Source organism: Bacillus rossius, chromosome 1 (assembly GCF_032445375.1).
Source record: "Bacillus rossius redtenbacheri isolate Brsri chromosome 1, Brsri_v3, whole genome shotgun sequence".
NCBI lineage: Eukaryota > Metazoa > Arthropoda > Insecta > Phasmatodea > Bacillidae > Bacillus > Bacillus rossius.
In genome coordinates this window covers 232,716,338-232,733,302 of record NC_086330.1, presented here as the reverse complement: position 1 = coordinate 232,733,302, position 16,965 = coordinate 232,716,338, and the positions used below count along the sequence as shown (strand labels likewise).

Here is a 16,965-nt window from a genome sequence, read left to right as displayed (position 1 = left end):
CAACATTTTACTTTATATTCCATGGTCTTAGCAATGACACATGCCAATTCGTATGATTCACTCTGTACACATTATGGCCTACAATGGCCTCAACTTGATATGGTCCATCATATAATTTGAAAAACTTATGAATATTATTATCAATCAGCGAAGACAACTTATGTAAAGCAATCAAAACTTCATCACCCTCCTTAAAACTAATTTGCTTAACATTTTTATCAAATTTCTTTTTTCTCACACTAGCTTTATACATTAGTTTTTTCCTAGCATTTTCTAACTTGTCTTTTAACTGCATTTCCTCATTTTTAGGAAAATTAATTGCCTTTTGCAATCTCGTGGTAGGCAAAACCTGTAACATCAATTCAACAGGTGTGTACCCTGTACTCTCATGCCAACAATTATTTATCAGTTTTTCCACTTGACTTACAACAATTGCCCAATGGACATGGTTTTCGTTACAGTACACTCTAAACAACCGTCCCAATTCTCTCATCACCCTCTCTGCAGGGTTAGCAGCTGGATGGTATACCGCAGTGTATCCTAACTCAATACCCAAAATACTAGACAATGTTTTCCACTGCTCACTTCGAAATTGTGGTCCATTATCAGAAATTATTTTTTCTGGAAGGCCTACCTCTTTTACATACATGTCCATTACCTTCTCAGTAACCACTTGAGCGGTAGTCCTTTTAATAGGATACAATTTTACATACTTGGAAAAAACATCTACTACAACCAAAATATACTTAACACCACCTCTTCCTTTAGGTAAAGGTCCAAATAAATCAATACACACCAATTCTAATGGCTTGCTTGCCAAAATATTACCCATCAAACCTTGACATTTTTGATTCATTACCTTAGTTTGTGCACATAACAAACATGATTTGATACACTTAGACACTGTCCTATACATATCCCTAAAAATACAAAACTCTTGAATATATTTAACAGTTTTTGTTACACCAAAATGACCACATTCATTATGCATTAGAGCACATATTTCATTTCTTAAATTATTCGGAACACAGAGTACCCACTTAGGAATACTACTACTTACATTTTGAAACAAATGACCATCTTTGATTACAAATTTTTCCTTGATTACATTTCTACAATATGAAGATTCTAATTCTTGTATTACCTTACTTAACCGGGAATTCTTGTTTACCTCTTCAGCCAATTTCTTAGAAAATTCCTCTATACCCTCCTTTATTTCTTTTATCTGTTTACTTAAATTGCGAATTTGAAACTCTTTTACTCTTGCTGATTGTGAATCTGTTACTACTCTGGATAAGGCATCTGCAACTACTTGTTCTTTGCCTGGTATATGTTGAATGTTCAAATTATACTCCTGCAAGGCTAGGATCCATCTGGTAATACGCCCATGTAAAAGTTTACAAGAGCTCATGTGGCATAAGGCCTTATGATCTGTAAGCACTGTGGTTTCCCTTCCATAAATATATGCGCGAAATTTTGAAACAGAAAATACTATACTAAGTAGTTCCTTTTCTGTGGTCGTGTAATTTACTTCAGCTGCATTTAAAGCTCTGCTGGCAAAACTAATTGGAATCTGTTCCCCCTCCTGATTTATCTGAAAAAAGCATGGCACCTACTGCTTCATTAGATGCATCACATGAAATGTAAAATTTTTCATCTAATTTAGGATGATATAACAAAATCTCCCTTTCCAATTCCTGTTTAAGCCTTTCCAATGCCTGATCCTGAACTTCACCCCACTCCCAGCACTGACCTTTCTGAAGAAGTTTCCTTAATGGTCCACAAATATGACTGAAACCTGGAATGTATTTACGAAAAAAATTGAAAAACCCTATGAGTCTCACTAATTGTTTGCGGTTCTCTGGTGTGGGATAGTTCCTTACAGAATCCAGCTTATCAGGGTCAATATGAATTCCTTTGGCATTTACAACATTTCCTAAAAAGGTAAATTCATCTTTCAAGAACTCCGATTTCTGCAAGTTAGCTGTCATGCCCCCTTCCTGTAGTTTTTCAAGGACTAATTGTATTACATGGCTGTGTTCTTCAAATGTTTTTGTAGCAATTAGGATATCGTCCACATAAATTGTTACTAATTCCAGTACTTCCGGCCCCAAAACTTCTTCCAATCCTCGAATAAAATGACTCACAGAAACATTTAAACCAAATGGCATTCTTTTGAAACAATATGTTTTCCCTTGATACAAAAATGCTGTACTAGCTCTAGAATCTTCAACTAATGGTATCTGCCAATATGATGCAACTAAATCAATTTTTGAAAAATATTTACAACCCTCAAACTTTTGCAACAATTCTTCCATAGGTGCTGGTGATTCCCTATCTGTTATTATTATTTGGTTTAATTTTCGAGCATCCAAACATAACCTAACCCCTCCATTTTTCTTTTTTACCACTACCATGGGATTTGAATATTCAGAGCTACGCCTTTCAATAATATCCATACTAATCATGTTTTGGATCTCATTTTCTACTGCAGGTCTCAAATTGTAAGCGACTGGGTACTGTCTCTGCACAAAAGGTTTATGCTCCCTTACTTTTAGTTCACATCTGTATTTATTATTTAAACCTGGGAAATTAGCAAATGCTTTACGTTGTCTCTGTAAAATCTGTCTTAATTCTGCCTGTTGCTGATTCGTACCCCCTTGAAGCAAAATTTGTTCAACCTCAGTTTCTGTAATATAGGCCTTTTCTAAAAAATTACATTCCAATTCTAGTTCATTTGCACCCATTTCTCCCTTTAACATTTGTAACTGAAATGACTGTGTTTTCCCATCTACCTCAAAAGCAATTTTAGTCCCCATCAAACATATATATTGTTGTGAATAATCAATAACAGTTTCATTTCCTTGTAGCCAATCAGCTCCCAAAATTATTTTAACACTTAGCCCTTTTATGACAAGGAATGCAATCCACATGCTAATATCACCGAATTTTACTTCTAAAAGGACCTGTTTTTTCACATTTTTGTTTCTAACCACGGTAGCCCCTACTATAGTGACATTAGATACTGGTAACACTGCTAAAGATTTAGTGATTTTATTTCCTAATGAGTTAAAAAATTCTTCCGACATCGCAGTTACTTCACTGCCAGTGTCAATCAACATTTTTACTGTTGTTTTTACATCACTAATTTCCCCCAAAATATAAGGACATGTACCCATTTTTCCTTGAACAATTTGGTTACCCAATTCTTCAATATCATGTAATAAGTCATCTCTATCATGTGAGGTAATTTTATTATTACAATTTTGCAAAACCTGGCATTGTGATACTGCCCCTCTTGCATATGCTTGTGGGGGGGTCTGAGGCTAGATCCTCCCACCCAATTGGTTTAAATTTCTATTGTCTCGCCTCTCTTGTTGCTGTGGTTGTCTCTGCCCTTCTGGTGCCCTCCCTTCTTGCTGTTGTTCTCGCCTCCACCTGGGTACCCTTTCATTACCTTGTTCTTGGCGAGGAGGTTGTTGCTGGTAACCCGGCTGGTGGGTCCTCTCCCGGGGTGGTCCCTGCGGCCTGCCCTGGTACTCTGGGTCCCTGCCACGGAGCCCCTCCTCTCGCTCATCTCGTCGATCAAGAGTTTCAAGCAGCGCCACTACCTCCTCAACACTTTTGGCTCTCAATCCTAGGATGCAGTTTTGTACATGTCGATTAAAATGATGTACCACATGAGAGATGAACCGCTCATCCGCTATAGGATTACTGAGGTATTTCGCCTGACTGTGTAATTTGTGGACATAACTAGCCATGGGACCATCCCTTCCCCGGTGTTTCCCTGAAAACAAATATTGCAAAAAATCATCCTGCACATAAATTCTCCAATATTTTTCCAGGAAGGCTTGCCTAGCATCTGCAAAATTGTTCCACTCACTTTCCTTTTGCATTCCCCATTGCAATGCATCACCTGCCAATTTTGTTACAAATAATTCTATCTGCTGTTCATCAGATCCTTTAAGATATCGAAATACTTTGTCACATTTTGTAATAAATTGGATAGGCGTGGCCCCCCTGTTATCCCCATAAAATTTTGGAACAGTTTTCTCAAATGTGTTAATTTCATCAATGGTGAGGACTGAGCTACGAATGGTGCCATTATTATCACCTCGAAACTTCTCGAAATGGTTACCAATTCTCCGATTTTCCAGTAAAGCTTTTTCAATATTAACCTCAAACTTGCTTTTGACATCCTCAATTTCTTTTTAATTTAATAAAATACCCCAGGCATTCACATTTGCTTTACCATGTACTTCAATGAGCTCATTGTGGTCCCTATCCATGTTAATTTGAACCTGACTGATATTTTCCTGTATTGCCGATATTTTTTCTACATGTTCTTGTATATTATGTTTGATTATTCCTACGCTTTCCTTTACACTGCCCACCTCCCCATTACAGTTTTCCAAGCCAGTCTGTAGGTTATCAATTACGAACTCACATTTCTCAACCCTTTGTTCGCATGTACCCAATTGTTCTTTCATTTCTGTTTGTACGCGGTCAATTTTAACCTCCATCTTAACCAGTTCCTGTTGCATTTGTTTTATCATTTCAGATTCCACCTGTGAAATTTCCTGCCTTATTTCCTGTGTGTTTTGTGCTAGACTCTGTTCTAATTTTAGAGTAAGATCCTCTTTTAATTCCTGCTGTCCCTGTTATACCTGTTCAATTTTATTTGCCATTTCCTGCTGCCCCTGTTTCATTTCCTGGCTGTTTTGTTCGGTTTTCTGTTGTATTAATAATAGTAATTGCAGAATTTGGTCTGATCCCCCCATAACCTCAACTGAGCTATGAACAGTTGGATTTGTTCTCTGTTTACTTTCGGCAGGATGTTCCATGTTTTCAGTTACTTCCTGTTGACATGAAAAATCCTGTTCAATTAAACTTGTCTCAAAATTTGGATTTGACTGCTCAGAATCATCTACATTTTCCTGAAAACCTATAAAATCTGATTCGCTACTGTTGGTACTAGTGTTATCCATATTGACATACACAAATTATACAATTTTACACCAATACAAGATAAATTCTCAAAACCAATATAAATAACATAGTTTCTCTTAAATTTTTCACTTGCTATTATCGGCGACTCATCCCACGTTGTCCCGCGAAGCGACGATCTCGAAGTCCCGCGATGCGACGATCTCGATGTCCCGCGATGAGACAGGCCTGGTCCCACGACGCCTTGGGTCGCTCTGTCCTGCGATGTACCGCTTTCCGCCGGTTCTCTGGAACACTTCACTCGCTGAAACAGCCCGCCGTCTCTTGCCGCATTCTCCGCTCAGCTGTGCCAAAAATTCTGGATACACTTCGCCGTTTTCTTCTGAACTGTTCAATATTTGTCGTAGAATTTTTTTGTCCTTTGAGGTTATCGTAGTCACCAACTGTTTCACGAATGTTTATATTTTCTTCTCTGCTGCCGAAATGTTCGTCTTAATCTCAGGGTCGTGTCCAAATTCAAGCCGCGCGGCCGGGCGCCAATTGTAACGGTTCATTAGAAAGAAAATAAAAAGATTTAAAGCGTCGATTTTCGTTGTTTTATTTTTTAAACTAGAATGCATAGACAACTTGAACCCAATGTTTCATTCACTCGTTTCACACATACATCTGCCCGTCGAAAACTGCCCTCAGTTCGCTTGATGAGATTTAATAATAAAATAATAACGTCGATTAAGTCCTTCAGTAATGTTTTACTGCAAGTACACGAAGATGGTGCGACCTCGAACAGGGCCGCACCCAGCGAAAAACGAATCTCGCCACGAGCCAAAACGCCTACGAAGGTGGCCGCAATTTCTAATTATACCCGAAACGAAATATTTAGAAAATTAGGTTGATTTAATAATAGGCCTGGCTCCGGCCACCAACGTGAAATTATCTCTTCAAAATACTTCTACATCATCTGCGAGAAGCCACCGAACGCGACCTACTCGTCCAGCGTTCGACGGACGACTGGTGAAATCCTGCCACTGTCTCCTCCACGCAGGGAGTAGACGTCACATGACCTCACCGACCAATCACACGCACTCTTCATTCACGCTTACAGATACAAGCCAATCACAGAAAAAGTTACAATACATGAAAAAACTTTGTACATACAGAACTCTGGGCTTCCCCTGATTTGTCTCTTTTCAATTTCACATCGAAATCGGGGACTTCCATTCTCGTTCTCTCTCCCACACCGTGAGAGAGCAGTTATCACTCAGTTCCCACGCAGGGGGGAAATTACCGTCTTTATCTCGGTTGGCGGGGAAGCACTGTTCCTTTCTCACTTACACTTACAGGCCTCTCATGCCTCTCTTTCTAACCATTAACACCAGCCCAGACGCAGTACCGTGTTCTAGAATCATCCAACACGTTAATGCACATTATAAACAGTAATTATAATACAAATTACTTTACCAAATTAAAATCATTTCGAAATAACCTGAAAAAGTAGGCCTAAACAGGCAAAAATCTAGAACAGCGGCTTCTTTGTGAATAATTACATAATAATTACTAATGATAGAAAATGTCTGTTAAAACACAAAATACCTTCTTAAAAACAATAGCAAGTGAAAATAACATATATTAATATTCATAACGTTTGATTCTACTGTCTCATAATATACACATCACTCTAAAAACATTGACTTTTATATATTTACTTATACAAAAAGAAGTTTAAAAGAAAATTATTTATTTGGGAGGGCAGGGTTCTGCAATGCTACAATATGTTTGTATTTATACTTTGTTACTCTAGTTCTGTCAATTAGTTATATACCGGTGATGTGGTAATTATACAAATGGATATCACGAATCAATATAAATTAATTCTTTACATGGAAGGACAGGTATTGCAAATCAGAGTGGAGGAGGTAGCATTGTTTATTCCCAACCAATTGGAAGTGCCTGTAATGCAAGCAGTAGTTATTGACACTGTTTCAATTCCAGCCAAATATGAGAAGATAATAGCAGCCAGTAAAGAGACACTAAGAGTAACATGAGTTACATAATTTTACCTGATATTACTACAGGATTAGAGAAACTTTTAACTGCTTGAAGCATTCCTAAGGTTTGCGAGGTTGTACCAGTAAGGGATGCCAATCTCAACTCAAACACAAGGATTGTGAAACCAGGAGAACTAATAGCTGGCTGTCCAGTCCTCTGGGTAGTCCAATATGAAGCTACTACACCTCATGAGCGCACTCTACCACAACTTAGCTCTGAATTAGAGCAGTTATTAAAGCAATCTCTGGAGAACATTGCCCCTGAAGAAGTAGAAGTTAGTGCTTTTCTACAAAACAACCAGGATGTGTTCTCCTTGGGGGATACCAACCTTGGAAGAACAAACCTAGACTACCATTGCATTAACACAAGCAATGAAGAACCAAACAACAGGCAATATCGTGGCTCCTTTAGAAAAGCAACATGAAACTGGGAGATGATTACAGATATGATGAAGTGTGTGGTAACAGAGCCATCAGCGAGTATCTGGGCATCCACAGTCGTTTAGGTAGCAAAGAAAGACGGCAAACAAGGTTTTATGTGGACTACCACAACAGCTACTTCCTTCCATGTACCAACGATACTCTCAACACACTTGGTGGTTCTCGACACGACTTGAAGAGCGGTCCCTGGCAAGAGCAGCTTCATACAGAGAATAAGGAAAAGACAACTTTCTAAACAGAAAGTGGATTGCTTGTTTTTGCCATTTGGATTATGTAATGCTCCTGCAACTTTTGAAAGACTGATAGAATTTGTGTTGCATGGCTTGACTTAGAAAACACGCCTAGCATACCTGGATGACATTATTGTGATGGGAAATACTATGAAAGAGCATCTACAAAATCTCCAGGAGGTTTTTAACAGGCTTCATTCACCATGCACAACTGAAGCTACACCTTAAGAAGTGCTTCTTGTTCCAAGAAGTAACATTTTTAGCAGGGTTGGCTGGTTTAAACCAAATGGTTTTTATAAAACACCCAATGGTTTCTTTAAATAATGTACTTTAAATATAAAATCTTAAATATTTTTAATGAAAGGTCCGATTCCACTCTAATAGTAACAAAAGTTATCTCAATGTTTCAAGTGATTTACAGAACAAAAAAATATATACTAATCAAGATAACGTCTAAATTATCTGAATAGGTTGAAAATTAAACCAAACTAAATACTCCTATAAAATTAAATTAATTAGTGAACTGTAGACAGTGTAAAAAAAAGTAAATAAATAAATTTATTATTAATAATTCCTATTATGTGGGAAATCCCTGGACTACTGTAAATGACCTTTCTGTGGAAAACACCATTTTATGGAGAATCCTCCTCCTGTGGGAAAATACCCTTTCTGTGGTTAAGTCCCAGTCAGATGTGCAGATTTGCTGGACTTCAGTTCTTTGATGTTATAACTTTTCTGGTTCAAAATGAGCGGCAGAAAGTAGGATGTTGTATGTCTCATTTGAACATGCTGAGAACTAAAATAACTAACATAAAAAAAGGCTGGTTTAAACAAAAAAGTTTTTTTTAAACCTGGTTTTTTTCCAACCCTGATTTTTAGGACATGTGGCATCGCAGGATGGAATACAAAAGATCCTGATACAATCCAGTTTGTTAAGAAGTGGCCTCAACATAAATATAAACATGAAGTAAGTATTATTTTGAAAACTGTCCACGATACAGACATAATTAGAATATATTTTTTTTCTGTAAAAAAATTACACTCGCAAACATATAAATGGCTGCAAAATTTCCCTAATTATAGTAGAAAAAAATTCCAAATCCATTAAAAAGCTAAGATAAACTGTTTTTCATGGATATCATACAGGGGCTCCTTGAGGTGATTACCATTTCAAGGTCAATTACTTGTAACTCTTGACCTTGAATATGCTAACTCTGAAAAAGACAAAAAAAATATATATTATTGCTGTAACATTCTACCACCATATACTGGCACCCCAATGACAAGATAGCACGGGACCAACAGGAGCTGTTCCTGCAGACTTTTGCATGTAAGGCAGAGAGACATACCAGTGCAAAAAAAATCTCTTACTTTGCGGATACAGTATGTGTATTCATTAAAACAAATATCTAACAAGTATCTAGCTTTGCATTGTAGATACAAATTTTCAACAAAGCAATTATTTTTAATATACTTAAATACTGATAATTCAACTAATATCAAATTCTAATTTTTTTGTATCTAGTCTTTAAAATAAAATTTATTTAAAAATACTGTGTCAATATCATTGCAAAATATTAGCAGAAAGACTTTATTAAAAGCAGAAAATTATGTTTACCTGCAAAATATAAAGTTTCTATTTGTTTGTTTCTAATATAAATTTATATTTTTACTCCAATCTTGATGAAATTCTACACTTGACCTTCAAAATAAAAATCTTAAAATTGGCAGAATGATTTACATTGTCATATATGTCTTTAATACCAACTTTCAAAAACTAAATTTGTTGATTGAACTGACATGGAATGTCTCTTGAATATGGGAGAATATTCCTGATTCACAATGATCATGATGCAATTACCGTATTGGTCCGAAGATAGGCCGACCTCGAAAATAGGCCGACCCCTTCAACAGCACACTCAAAATCAGGGAAAAATAAATTTTAACTAACTAAAATGATTATCAGCAGCATATTACCACAGTAACACTTCAACTAAGTTAGTATTTATTGAACTGACCAAAATATTTAAAGAGTTAATATTTCCGTTTATCTTCACATTATTTTGTAGTGGTGCCAACATTTTACACGGCAATGGCTAAATTTTCTAAATTCATAGAAATTGTGACGTAAAAACATTTACCTTCACGTTTAATTTTGACGTAAAAAAACCCAAAATAGTTTCATGTAAAACGTGTATGAATCAACCATAAAACAGCCAATATTGCAAATAGGTTTTATTGTTCTTGTTACTGTTGGTATGTACCGGTATTTGTTTATTCGTGTCACAACTACAAGTTACCAACACTGGTGCTAATTTGTTTTTCCTGTGGTAGAAGAGTAAATAAAGCATACTACGGTAAATAACCGTACTGCAAAATTGCTGTTTTACTAACTGTTAACTGTAAATACCACATTTTACAAGCAAATAAAATTACAGCAGCCTGTTAAATACAGTTAAAAAATAACCAGATTGAGCTTTTAAAAGCTATGTGCTACAAGCGACCATATCTGTGTACTTAACTTAAAATATAATACGTTATTGGGGTTAAGTGTGTTTACTAAATTTCTAAGTTGGAAAAATTACTAATTTTACGTAAGTACGGCGTAATTTTAGGTCAATGAATTGTATATATGATAACATTTTTATGCTATAAGTGATTCTCCTAGAAATGTATGTGTTTAAATATACTATTTTGGCTAGTGCCCCATTATAGGCCGACTCTAGATTTCAAGGTTGACAAAACTGGCAAAATAGGTCGGCCTATTTTCGGACCAATACGGTAAGTGGCTGTTGCAGTTCAAAAACCCAAAAGGACAATTTGCTAGGTGGATTGAGCAGATACAGCAGTATTATTGCTGAATAGAACACAGGAACGACTGAACTCACAGCAATGATGACGCCCTCTCTTGCCCTCCATGCAATGTAGACTGCAACCATTGCAAAAGGGCAGAGTAAACGAAGAAATCAAAGACATCCGATGTATGACTATTGTTAACAGTGAGGATAGATGGGACCATTCAAGCCTAAAAGTGGCACAGCAACAAGACTCTGACCTACAACTCATTATAGACAAGACTGCTGAGGGTTAGAGGACATCCATCATGGCACGAGATATACAGTGACTGTGAAAGCTTATTGGGCACAATGGGATTTCTTAAGGATGGTGGATGGGTTGCTGAAGATGGCATGGGAAAGTCCAAATAGGAAAGTGGTTCCATGCAGCTACTCCTACTAAGGAGCCTAGTTCCAGAATTGCTGGGAAAAATGCATGATGAGACCACAGGTGGCCATCTTTGAGTAAATAAAACTCAACCAAGATTCGTCAGTGCTACTTCTGGTTAAGATACCATCACGACATAGAAACTTGGTGTAAAAAATATGACATGTTCAGCCAGGAAATGGCCACTATTATGTATTCGTTGAAAAATGAAATTCTACAATGTTGGAGCCCCATTTCAGAGGGTAGCCAATGACATTGCTGGGCCATTTTCAAGACTAAAAATGGTAACTGGTACACCTTAGCCAGAGCTTATGTTCTTCTTAACCAGGAAGCCAAGCCACCACTGTGGCCGACACACTAGTCAATAACCTCGTGTGCAGATTCGAGCTACTGATGTGTGTGTCGGTTACTGAGGACAATAGCAACGAGACTAGCTAGCCAACCAGCCAGTGTGTCAGCACGCAAGAGGGGAGTAATGCAGGTAGCACCCATACCTCTGCGGTAATCCAATTAGTGCAGCACCTCTCTCCCTCGCTCAAGCGTTCGGCATGTTTCCGGAGCCCTGTCTGCATGAAGTGATGTAACCAGGATAACATTGCTCTAGGAGCTTCAAGTGTTAAGTCTGAGATTCTGATGATACAACACTTTGAAGAGCTACAAGACCTTTCCAGGGTGAGGCTGAGAGGTATATTATTGGGGAGGATGACCTGCGAGGGCAGCAATAAGCGGTGGTTTTTGTGTAAGAAGAAGTTCAGATCACCGAGGATTGGTACATTGGAGGTGTTGCGGCATGGACGAGTGAGAAGTACAAAGCATTGTGTTGGGACCGTGGTGCATAAGAGAACAGTACACAGATCCAGTGTCGAGCCGAGCTCCAGTAGTGCACATATGAAAGAGTTATTAATTTGTGGCAAACATTAAAATTTTTATAATATAACTAATAATGTAAAATATGATAATAAATTAAACAGTTTTTAATTAATTGGCCATCCTTTCGAACATGTATTCCCACACGTGGAACAATACTGAAATACACAATTCAGTAAATATTACCGTTGATACTTATGTTTTGTATAGATAAAAGTACTCATTTTCACAATAAATGAATTCAAGATTAGTATTGCAGATGTTTTTGAGTGATTATCATAGCATCGGTTATTTCATAGAAAAATCTATACCTGCTACCATGGATGCTGGCAACAGTTTTGTTGAAAGCTTTTAGCAGAGCCTGTATGAAACATTCCATTTTAGCATACGACCTTAAGTCTGTAGATAAAAAGATGTCACAGTTAAGCGAAGCTTAGTAGTAATGCAGGTAAGTGACTATAAGAAAAAATATGGTACTCTTCTGCTGATATTTCTGAATAATTAGACCAATCAACATGTGCAGACTCATGTTCAGCTGGATTTAAAGTTATTTGCTTATAAATAAACAGTCTATTGTCGTAAGTATTGTCTCCATGACGATCCATTACCAGCAACTCTTCCGTGATGCCGTACTCTGCAACTTGCAAACCAAGGACTTTAGCTAATCCACTGTACCTAAATCAAACCAACTAGATGGGACAAACATAGGAATTGTTAGGTTTATTGCGGCAGTAGTGTTCGACAGCACAATGATGTCACAAAAGCTCTGAGAACGATGTTACATGGTGGCAAGCACCAAGAGACTACATGGCAAGACATAGGTACGAACCCCTGGCTCGTACTCCTCGTCGCTCCGACTGCTGGGCTTCTCGCGGGCGTGCTCCTCTCCGTCTTCTCCCTCGGCATCCAACTCGAGCGAGGCCTTGCCCCCCTCCACCTGCAGCACGAGGGTGCGCTTGTAGCTGTCCTGCAGCTCGGCGCGGATCTCCGCCAGACGCACCTCTATCTCGTCCGCCTCGTTCAGCAGCTTGTAGCACTTCTTGCAGATCACTGAGCTATGCACTGTTCCCTCGTGCACCTCTTGCTCCAACACGGAGGAGATGGATGCGCTCAGCGGCCGCTCTGACGTCGTCACCACCGCATCGCCCTGGAATACCTCGACGCTGTTCCGCGACGACACGCCCAACCGGCTGTTGCAGATTAGACACTGTGTGTTTGTTTTCAAGCTAGACGTCTGCTCTTTTTCCGTGTCAGCAGTCATCGCTCTGCAACAAAATATACAAAAATGTATGTAGATTCTATTAATGAAATGTAACTATGTCTATATTTTTAAAAAATACAGTTAAAGGTCTTCAATCTGGAATTCTATGGCTCCACACATTCTGTAATCATCAATTGAGCTACTACTGTGCTACCTGTGTTTTATAGCTAGCGCCCAAGTTTATTTAACTTCTCCAGAGAACATGAATGCATACTTCAAAATGGAATTTGTGGCATTTTTACCGTCAGAATCAGTTGATGCATAGAAAAATTCTTGGATTGAATGTAGTTACTTTACAAGCAAAAGATTATTTATTAATAAAATCATAGATTCTAAACAACCCTTTAAAATGCTATTGAGTGGTGAAACTACTACACATGAAATATTTAATAGAGGCCTGTGTTGTGTTGTGAATGGTAATGCTTAAAATACGTCTCCAGATTTTGAAACTAAATATTTTATCAAAAAAGTTTAACAATAGTTGAATATTTCAACTGAAATAAATGCATTGAGGTTACTCATTAAAGTGCAGTAAAAGCAAATAGGTTGCTTTTAAACACTTAGACTGGTATTCCAAGACAAAAACAATGGTTTAGTTATTGAATATGCTACACCTTTTCCTTAACAGTATTCTAAGTGCATTTTTATTTTCAGGTATTGAAAATACTTTTTAAATTCCCTGAGTTTTGTTTCTGAAATTTTTCCTGTCTACTGCAACCTTGAAAGTGACTAAGTTAATCACAACATAAGTGATTTGAATACTACCTACACCCTACTCAAACTAATAAACCAAACATATGATTTTCTACTAATGGATTTATTTTAACCAATAAATAAATCGAATGTTTTTTTTTTTTTTTTTAATTGTTCAGGCCAGCTCTTATTAATTTTATTTCTTAGTTCTACACAGCAATTATGAATTCCTTTCACAACCCCCCCCCCCCCCCCCCCCCAAAAAAAAAAACCCACGATAGTAGAAAAAGTATGAAAATTAAAGAGAAATAATTATCATTCTGTTATTACCTTCTTAAAGTTCAAGTAAACAAGAAAATGTTGCAGTGAAAAGTTTAATGAGAAATAAATAAAAGGAATTTTTGTTCTTAGTTTATTTAAAAACTTGAGTTTTGATGAAGTATTTTAATGCTTGTGTACAAATTGTGTGCATAATAATGATGGAAATTTTTGAAATTGTCTAAATTCTATTAAGATAGCTGCAATATGACAACACTTAGAAAATGTCATATATGTTAATAACTTTTTTTGTTCTGACGATAAGATAAAGAATAAACCTTAGAATAAAATGTGAAGCAATGGTGTTTCATCCCAATAATTGATTAGTTGTGACTTTGTCCTTGTTACAACCTTTTGTTTATTTCATTGTAAAGCTTTTGTAACTTTAAAGTTACACTTGCATTGTTTGGCTTATCACATTGTGAGTTCTTGGTAATTTGTAATAAACCACGATCCAGAGTAACAACCCTTACTTCAAAGTTTGTGTAGTGTCTGTAGTGTAATTAAAGGTTGCTACACATTTTTGAATCTCACTTTTCCAGGTTTTCAGTCTATATGAAAACTTTTATAGATCATTTTATATGATTGAAATCGTACTTGGTTACTTATCATGGAAAGTTTATAAACTGCAATATTTATCTAGCATACTTGCAGCAAGACTATTTGAAATTTTTATACCAGATGTACTTTCAGAAAGTTCAATCTCTTAGTATTAGTTAGCTTAAGTATTATTTTTAACGAGTGGTTTGACTATATGCAATTATACATTACGTAGCACAAACAAAAAAATTGTCAAAATGTACTAAAACATGAATTTCTATTATTCACATGTGCAGGCATACACATGAACAAATATACAATTGTAAAAAGATTAATTTTTAAAAAGTACCTACACATTTCTAAGAAGTAATGGTAAAGCTGCTATTTTGCAAGTTTAAAATAGCAAATATGACATGGTTAAACATATCAAATGTTCGTAGAATGTACAAAATCTCAGACTTTTCAAAATGCTGATAATAAGTATATTCACACGACCCCATCCATATAAATAAAAATGAAATGCTGTTCATTGGTAAGCGCATAACTTGAGAACGGCTGGACTGATAGGGCAATATTTTTTAAATTATCATTATAATTGAAATCTGTTTTAATGGAAAAATAAAAAAAATAGAAAAAAATATATTGACTAGAGATTTTGAAAATGAGTAAAACTTAAAATGTCATAGGTAAGCATTGACGTCGTCCGGGCCTGCGGCCCCTTTGAGCCCGATGACACCGCCCAACCACCGTTTCAGTTCAAACCTCCCGCTCGTGCGTGCGTGTGTGCGTGTGTTTCCAGCCCGGCAAGAGGGCGCCTAGCTGCAGTGCGCCGCACCCCTAAGTATACCAATTAATATTGTAACCCTTTTTCTTTTATTCTTTTGCCCCAGTGTCTTGTTGCAGTGTAATCATGTGTTTCTCCAGTTTAAATATTACAATTAATTATAAAACTATAGACGTTGCCCGGGCGGACCCGAATAGGCACGGACTTGGACGAGGGTAGGAATGTTTTTATATAAACTCTCAATAACTAAGTAAATATTAACTAACTTTAAATTTCCAGTATTTTTATATATTGTTTAATGTAATCTGTAATTTACTTAACTTTCGCCGGGGCACGGAATCACAGAATGTAATAACGGTAATTGTGTTGGCGCGAAGGGCGCCATGTTGCCACCTGCAAACCATGATCTCACCCCAGTCTCCTTCTACAGCCGGCCGAGAGCGGACGTCTCTGTCGACACCCCGAGGACATCACCGTTGAGTCACTGAGTAATAATTCCATAGTTTAATTTATTCGAATCTCTTTCTTTCATCCTCGGGGCCTCTCTCGGTCGGAGAGACTGTTTAAATAATTAATATTAACTCCTCGGAGTTTTTAATATCACCATCGTAATACGTAACGACTTGGGGCGGCCACGTGCGTGGTCCGCCTCTTCACCTAAGCCGATTCGTGCCCCGGGCCTTTTATCAGTTGTATCAGTGGAGGAACGTGTATGGAAATAAATCGTGAGTACAATAAACTAATTAACTGTGTTACGTGTCTTTGTGTTCGGGGGACCACGTGGGACCCCAACCTGGTCGGTGGCGTGTGGGACGCCCTGAGAGCCCACTGCGTGTTAGAAGCGTGCCCGACGCTGAGAGCGGGCTTAGGTAGGGTCGAGAGCGGCGCGTTCACTATCCAGAGGGCCAAATATCTCGCAGCACACGGGCCACGTAACGCCCTGGGCTAGAGTCTCTCGCCGGGTCCATGTGCCCACTCACGTGGTGGCGCCCACTAATTTGCTTCAATAATTTCTCCATAACACCGTACGCCCTCAAATGGCGCCCAAGAGCGTGTGGCGAGATATTCGTGTCGTGAATACCAGGTCCGCACGAGTTAGCGCGAGTTAGGCGGTTGTGCACCGGAGCGCGAGAGACAACGGTACCGAGCGGCCACGTGACCAGCCGAGCGCGTGCGCTTCCGAGAATTCGCAGCGAGCAGCCAGGTGGCTGCATTCCTGGCAACAACAACACACTCCGAGCAGTAAGTTACCGCAGGACTGATGTGGACGGAGATGTTCGTGAGTAGTTCGTGAGAACGTGGACGTGAGGACTGTTCGTGTGAAGAGTACCACGTGTGTAAATATGTACGCGGATGAGTGCATCGGGTGTTCCTACCCATTCCCGAGTTGGGACTTGTATGGCAGGACCGCCGCCGGGTATGAGTGTGGCTATTGCACCGAGTACCGCGTACACGGGGTGACGAAGTGTGGAGCTAGGTCGTGTCCCGGAGGTAGTAGCGAGGGCTACCGCTGCCAGGAATGTGCCGGCCTGTGGCATCGTGGCTGTATCGGCGGGCGTGAAAGGACCATACTGCGCAAGTTTTTCACCTTCACGTGCGCACGATGTACCGCCTACC

At 38.3% G+C, this 16,965-nt stretch overlaps 1 protein-coding gene across 6 annotated transcripts in view; it reads right to left on the bottom strand.

Moving 5' to 3' along the window:
• Window positions 1–16,965, bottom strand: part of LOC134527355 (zinc finger protein 431-like) — a 58,163-nt gene that overhangs the window by 12,422 nt on the left and 28,776 nt on the right. For all 6 annotated transcript variants that reach the window (XM_063359968.1, XM_063359964.1, XM_063359966.1 and 3 more), the window contains exon 2: window positions 12,582–13,017. In XM_063359968.1, coding sequence (XP_063216038.1) covers window positions 12,582–13,013 — 432 coding nt within the window. In that variant the 5' untranslated portion in view covers window positions 13,014–13,017. The remainder of the gene's footprint in view (window positions 1–12,581; window positions 13,018–16,965) is intronic.